Source organism: Fragaria vesca, linkage group LG5, assembly GCF_000184155.1.
Source record: "Fragaria vesca subsp. vesca linkage group LG5, FraVesHawaii_1.0, whole genome shotgun sequence".
NCBI lineage: Eukaryota > Viridiplantae > Streptophyta > Magnoliopsida > Rosales > Rosaceae > Fragaria > Fragaria vesca.
In genome coordinates, this window is record NC_020495.1 from 22,308,760 (window position 1) to 22,316,810 (window position 8,051).

The following is an 8,051-nucleotide window of genomic DNA, read 5'->3' on the forward strand; positions in this document are numbered from 1 at the left end:
TCCTTTGGATATTGAAACAAGACACATTCACCGACAATTTATTAACTCGTTGAGACAGTAGAACTTGGCACCAATACCTATCTATGCAAAAGAAATGAAGGGGAAGTTTGGGTAGTGCAGGCAATTAGAATACAATTCAGAGGAAATAATATTGCTAGCTAGGTGAACCAAATTTTAATTGGTAATCCACATGAAGTTTATCTTACATGTAAAATGTTGTAGCACAACAACATAATTTAACAAAACAATTTGATTGAGTATATGTATAAGCTAAAACGTAAGGTAGACTCTAGATGAGTTAACACAATATGGTTTACTTAAAATGGTAGAAGTAACATATCAGATAATAAGTCTAGTAAAGTTAAAACTTAAAAAAGTTTGCATAAGAAAAGCCAAGAAACTTAATCAAGGGTAAGAAAACAAGTTATTATTCAACCGGCCGTTACATTTTTCTTCTTCTTTGTGATAACAAGGTAGGTCAATAAAGATTGAATTTTTTTCTAACTTTTATTGTAAAGATAAATGTTAATTAACTATGCCCCGCGCAACTGGTTGATAAAAGCAAGACATATGATGTTCAACTGAGTGCAGTCAGCGTCGTCTTTGCTCAAAGGTGACACTGCTTTCTTCTCTTTGAACCCAGTTTCACAAGTATCAGGTGCATCCAAGGAGGCGCTGAGCTGTGTAAGAGCTGAGCCATAATCTTTGGACTTGAATGCACTGGTCGCTTGTCCCAGACTATCAAGGGCATCCGAAAAAAGTTCTGCGCAGTCTTGTAGCGCAGACTTGTCAACTTTTGGATCGCTCTGAAGCTTTGTTATGGTGGACTTGATGCTCGTGGCCTTCTTTGTGGTTAGGTCAAGTGCGATTCCGACTAGTCCTGCAAGATCTGCACCCTTGCTTCCCGGGCTGGCCTCGAGGGTTGAGACACAGAAGTTGTAGTTCAAGGCTTTGTCACCGTCTGCGGCTTTCTTGCAAGCTTGTTGGACGAGATCATCGCCCATTGTGCTGTGACATAGCACGACAAAAAGGATGGTAAGGAAGAGAGACCTCATTGTGAGAAGTTGATCAAGATTAAAGAATAAGATCAGAGCCAATTCAGAGGAGTGTTGTGTGAAATGTAACACAAAGGGTACGTATATATACACACATAGAACATATCTTTATGGTAAGATATGGGGAAGTTTTTCATACAAAGGGAAGAAATATATCCCCTTTCATTGTCTATTAAAGTCTGAATATTATTGACTAAATACGGTGTTTTCTTTTGGGTAAGAAAAATTAAAATCTGTAACGATTCATTGTTTTCCATAATAAGGAGAATTACATTGAATGTATATACAAAGCATCTTCTTAGCTCCAGATCATATGCAAGGGTTTTCTTATAATTTGCTTTAAAATCATGTTGATCGACCAGCTACTCGCACCAACGTACGAAATCACTCATAAACTAGTCAATAGTTTCTTCTTATTTTTGGAAATGAAGTCAAAGATTTCTTTGAGATTAATTTGGATAATCAATGAAAGTTAATTTAGAAAAGAAAATTAAAGTTCATGACCGTTACAAACGTGTTTTGCCCTCGTACTCCATGTTGTGTTCAGTCATGAAGAGTCCATCTATTGAATCGTTATACTCTGTTGTCGAACGAAGACGATCAAAATCTTGAATCTTGATATTAATTTTATGACAATATATTATCTCAATTAAGTTAGACAATTACTGTAGTGAATAACTAGTGGTAACTGATGAATAATAAAGCGTTACCCCGATCTGCATGTTTACCTCAATCACGGATTTTTACTAATTAATCAAAAGCGACTTTGATCCGCAGTGAAAATTTGAATCACTGCCATTGTTTGAGCACATTCCTGGTCCTGACAAATGGTTTAGAAGACACAGCAGGCACACAGCAGAATACGTGGCTACGTAGGAGTTTACATGCAGATGCTTACATTTGTGTACTCCACCGCTTGGCAAATAGTATATATAAAAGGCACGCCTATCAGATATATGTTTGCGGTTGCAAATTTCAGATACAGAACAAAACACCAAGAAAGAACAGACAGATCGGATTTAGCTATGTCGTCTGCGCAAATGGATCCGCATGACATGATGAGAAGCAGAGATGTACGTGAATAAGGTGGCTCGGGGAGAGCAAGCTCCTAGGCCTCCTCATGAGTATGGCTCCATCAGATCAGCCCCTCCTAAACCGACTTTGACTCCGCCGCCGCCGCGGTCGTCGCCACCACCTAGCTACAAGGAGGAGGTTGAAGATGAAAATAACCCAGTTCGCGGCACTGCTATGCTAGTTACTGGCAGTTCTACAAGTGAGTATATATTTACCCCCGGCCATCATTTTTAATATCTAGGTAGAACTTGATCTTTACGTATGTCATAAACTTCACATATACTTGGACTGGGTTGGTGATCGAATATAATTAGTTTCTATTAGGTAAAAAAGATTTTTGATTGCAGATTTTATTCAATCTTTAGAGACATCTTATCTGAAAGCTGAAATTTTATGAAAATGCGATATGTGGTAAATATTGCTCAATCAAACTATCTAGATAATTCGCGATGGAAAATTCTACAATGTGTTAATGCATGTGAATAATGTGATGCATCAACTTTGTAAATTGAGTCCTCAAACTAGTAATATTAGTCCTCGAAGTTGTAATATTAGTCTTTAAAGTTGTAAAATTTTCTAGTTACAACATTATTTATCATCCTTAAAATGGTAAAATGTATTCTTAAAGTGGTAATTGAGTACTTTAAGTGATTAAAAAAAATAGTTGTTACAACTTTGAGAACTCATATTACAACTTTGATGACTCAATTACCACTTTAAGGACAAATGAGGACTAAAGTTGTAACTAATTTTTTTACAACTTTAACCACTCATATTACAACTTTAAGGACTAATATTACTATTTTGAGGACTCATTTTACAACTTGAGGACAAAGTTGATGCATCACATGTATTAACATATCTTAACCTTATCCATTGGTGATTAGGTTTTATACATGCTGACAGTAGCAAGATTTGAAGATGATCAAGTCAATGACTCCTTGATCACGTATAGATATATTTACTACATGCACCAACTTTGGATTCGTTCAGTACGTGATGTTTTGCATGTCATTCATTTCACTGCCATGTCCGTGTAAGCTGGGATAACAGGAAATTCCTCACCCTTTTCTTTGTGGTGGACCACCCTGTAGATGATAGGTAGCCGCCCCGTGTGGTGCTCCGACTCCTTCTTACCACGGTTGGTCGTGTTAGCCGCCGATCGTGTCTGCCAATCACATAGTAGTTAACAACAATATAATGGATCATCAAGCTTCTACCACATCATCTAATAATAACAAAATTATTATTGTTAACATGAGTTTCCTATGCTAGTTTGATCAACATGCATAGGAAACTCATTTACTAGCTAGCTTATTTAACATGAAACTAGATCTGTGGCTAGCTTATTTAACATGAAACTAGCTTCTCACAGATCATCTGAACACGAACTGTTTACTCATTTGCTATTAGCTAGCCTCATGATCCTATGATTAATGTACTTCTGTTTGGAACCTATTGTAAAATTGACGAAGAGGTTAAGAAAACCATGACTTCATAGTGCAAAGCTCAATCGATATCACTTTAAACATGAATTATATGTTTTAGATCTTTTGTTGTTACTTGGGCACAATAATTATTAGAGAACAGATATATAGTGGTATTTCATGATGAGGTGTGTATCAGAAGAATTGATAAAATTCTTCCCTGCCGCAATAACATGCAACTGATCTTGTATGTTAACTAAAATCTCAAATAGTACGTACCCTCTTGCATACATAAACATGAACTAGCACTATACTCGCTTAAATATAGTAGAAAAGAACCAAATTTGGTCATATGAATTATAACCTCTAAACCTCTAATGTTTATTGAAAAGCTTAGTCTAAAACAGGTGTACGGTTCTATTTCTTAAAAAAAAAATATTAGGAAAAACATGCATAATCTAGCTAGTATACTTCAAACATCATCTAGGACAATATATATGTCAATTTCTAACACCCCAAAAATCATCTAGCTAGAAAGAGTAGAGGATTTGGTAATAAGGTATAAACTCTATCAAAACAGCAGCTATATATAATACAAACTGAAGACAAAAAAAAAAGATAATGAGATTACATTTTGGAAGCCCTTTTGTTCTAATGTTTTGGACCTAACACTAATGTTTTCTAGACCTTTAATAAAGCCTATTTCTGTACGAGATTAAGAGCACCACCATTATGATATTTTAATGTGGTCTATAGCCTTATGAAACTGAAACTGAAATATGAGGATCAGCTTGGAAATTTATTCTTTACTCCAATTCATTTATATGCCTAATTAGATTTTCTTTATTTGGTGAAATGGGTAAGCCAGTAGTCATGTAATGAAGATATTTATTTTCAAGATTGTAACCACAAGTCATTTGCTAGGAAACTGGTAATCTCACAACTTACATATACAGCTTCACATGCATATATGCCTTATATTCATATCTACCAAACTAAAACCAGGCCCTGCTATATATGCCCTATATTCATATCTACCAAACTAAAACTAGGCCCTGCTATATACGCCTCTCTCTTCATATCTACCAAACTAAAACCAAGCCCTGCTATATACGCCTCTCTTAGACACCATCACATTCATATTCATAATGTCAGGGAAAGAAAAACAAAGGAACCAAAATCAAGACCAACAAAGCACAAAGGAAAAGGAAAGCTTAGTTGAAAACTAATTGAAGGATAAAAAGGGCCTTAGCTTCTTCACTGATCATGAAGGGCATGGCAGATTTATTTTGGGGACACACAAAGGTATAGAAGAGAAACTTAAAAGCCTTTGCCTCTTTGTATTGCCCTTATGTTTTGCCATAACCAAAACCATCATTCATATATCAAGCAAAGGTAAGGCTGAAAACTCAGAGAAACCTAGACAATTCAATTTATCATGCATACAAGAACTCATGCATACCCTGCAGGAAAAAACAAGTCCAACAACTCATGCATACCCTGCAGCAACAACTCATGCATACTCCAACCAATCAGCAACTCTATCAACTATATCAACTCGTACCAAAAAGCAAAAAGTTACCTTGAAATCAGGCGACTCAAAGTGCCAGCAAAGCCAGTCTCACTCATCCTGCCTGTGTATCATATCTGGCGGAATTATTTCTCTCCCATACTTCTTATAGTGCCTTGAAAAGTCCCCCTTCCAATCTCGATATATGATACCCGCCTTATCGTCAAGCCACGCCCACATCCGTTTATCAGCAAAATCAATTGTAAAATACGGCTATAACACAAACAACAACTCATCAGACTAATCACTTTCAGCAGCAATACAATCATAAAACATTCAACATATCAAAGTTGCAGCAATCATGGAACCATCTCCTTAAAAAATGAACACAACTCGCACACAAACCATACATTCAGACCATAATCCAACCCATCAAGTCACTTCATCAGTCCAAAAACAAGATTATAAAACTGTAGAGGCACCTATAACACAATCAAGTAATATACACTAGTCCAACATATATCATGAAACCCAAGTAATCCTAAATTTGCATCTGCATAAGGCTGGCAGTAAGGTAAAGAGAATAAGGCTGGCAGTAAATGGAAGCCCAAATAATCCTAAATTTGCAAAGCGACTCATTCACCAAAACAGAAAGCTGATTCTAAAATGACAAGGCACTTCCTTTGTCATAGCATCAGCTAAAAGTACACACATTTTCATAAGAAAATCTAGAGGAATCCTATTAATATCATGGTCAACTTGAAACAATGAGCCTCAAGCCTACAATTTCAGGACTAATTTCTGCACACTCACACACAACTTGTAGACTGTGATAAGTCCAACTCCAACAGAACCAAGTCGATCACCATAACTCAGATGAAGCATATCAATTTAGTACTTTGCATGGACTATTAAAACCAAAATTTATAAAAATGACTAAAATTTTGATCATTTTCCTCTTATCTATCCTTCAGTTTTCAGTTATGAAATCGAAATCACTCTTAACATTTCAATGAGTCCATAAATTGTCAAGTAACAATCAAATTTCAGTCCTGCGTCATGCAGCAATAGCAATTAGAATATTTACCAAATCCAGCTACAGATTATAAAACTGCTTAAAGATCAAGACATCTATTGAAGAATCCAATTTCCCAGCTTTTCTAGTTATAGTAAAGGTAACATATGCACACCAACACATATTGATTGGCCATTGAAGTCATATACAAGCAGAACTAAAACAAAAGTAGAGAACTCATGTTTGAGGTTCTTGACCAATTACAGTTCAGCATTCTCATTAGCAAAAACATATATCAAGCTGTAAGCTTAAATCAAGCCTTTCATATATCAAGTCCAAAAACATACACCATGTAAATTGACATAACTCATATACAAACGATTCATTCACCAAAAGAGAAAGCTGATTCTTACCGTAAGCCCGTCTATCAACTTCTTCTTCTTAGAGTCACCGATGTATTCCTAGTTTCCGGCCGACAATTTGACTTTGGATCGAATTATGCAACCAATGCTATTGATCAGGAGGCTATTCACTCCTGATGAAGACGGTCCTCTGATGAAGTCGTCATACACCATTTCGATCACTCCGGTGAATTTCACAATACGCTTGACTTTGTCTAGGTTGCCGAACCCTCGTCGGCGTTTTGGGGGAGGTCTGGTGGATTTCTTAGTACCACGTCGAACACTATCGGACACCCTCGCCTGAGCTTGATCGGATACCCTCGCCTGAGTTTCTAGGGCGACATTGTCGATCTCGTCCTCATCCAATGGAGGAGCTGTAGAGGCAATCAAGGCTGGTGGTAGAGTTGTCGTCGTTTCAACATCTCCCTTCGGTGACTGGTCAGCAACATCTCCTGTCGACCCCGCCGTATTCTCCTTCGTGCTCGAACCAAATTGGGCTGCACAAGCCGATCGTAATCTCTCCGACGCAATCTCCCTGGCCCGTTTCTTCGTCAATGGTGGCATGCTTGGGATTGAAACTCGGTTAAACTTGGTATTGGAATTGGGAGAGCGAAGTTGAATTGGGATTGAACCCGAAATTGGGATTGGATGGGAGGACGAATTTGGGAGAGAAGCCGGGGAGGCGAATTGGGATTAGGGTTTAGGGTTTCGAAACTAGGGATGGATGAGGGATTAGGGATTAGGGATTAGGGTTTCAACTGATTCTGGGGAGGAGAATTGGGAACAAGGTCGAAGCAGTGAAGACGTTGGCCGGAGTTGATCGATACGAAATAGAGTTCGAACTGGGTTTGGGTATTTAGTTATATAGATCAAGCGACGAATTTAGTTATTTCGTGGCCCAATTTAGGTATTCAAATTTGGGCCCAAATATTTGGCGCAAAACTCGTACGCGCTAGCTGTGACGAATAACTCTTTTTTGTCGCTTAGGACATATCTTTTGCTTTTTTCGTCGCAAAAAAATATATTGATGTATTTTTTCATTAAATACATTTATTTAATAATTAATCTTTGAACACTACGAATATAGTAGTTTCATAGTACAATGTTATATGTTCACATGCACATCGAATTAGGTCTAATAATAAATTTAATACTCAATCGCTATCCTCGTAATCCAGATCTTCTAGATCATCCTCAAGAATTTCATCTAAATCTTCATCTTCATCTTCATCGTTAATGAAATCGTCAGTAGGTGGGATGTACGGCAGTGAACCGAAATCGAACTCTAAACCTGAAATTGGAATGTACTCGCCTTGTGGGAAGTGAATGTCGTTATTGATGCGAATAGTGCTTGTGTCGGGGATGTCAGAAGTTAAAGGCTCTTGATATGGTTCAAGAGCCACATTCTCAATATTTTGTTCTACCCAGCCCCCTTGAAGTGTGGTTGCATTAAAGATACTTCTATGCTCCATCACGTTAACTACTTTCCAACCCCCACTAGCTTTCAGATCATCAAGATAAAACACTTGTTTTGCTTGAATGGCAAGCACAAACGAGGCATGCTCATAC

The 8,051-nt window shown here is 37.3% G+C and overlaps 1 protein-coding gene across 1 annotated transcript; it reads right to left on the reverse strand.

Annotated features, from left to right (window-relative positions):
- Positions 1-533: 533 nt before the first annotated feature.
- On the reverse strand, positions 534-1,004 carry LOC101292909 (putative invertase inhibitor-like). The gene has a single exon (XM_004301667.1). It carries the CDS (start codon positions 1,002-1,004, stop codon positions 534-536), a length of 471 nt encoding a protein of 156 aa, XP_004301715.1.
- Positions 1,005-8,051: the final 7,047 nt, after the last annotated feature.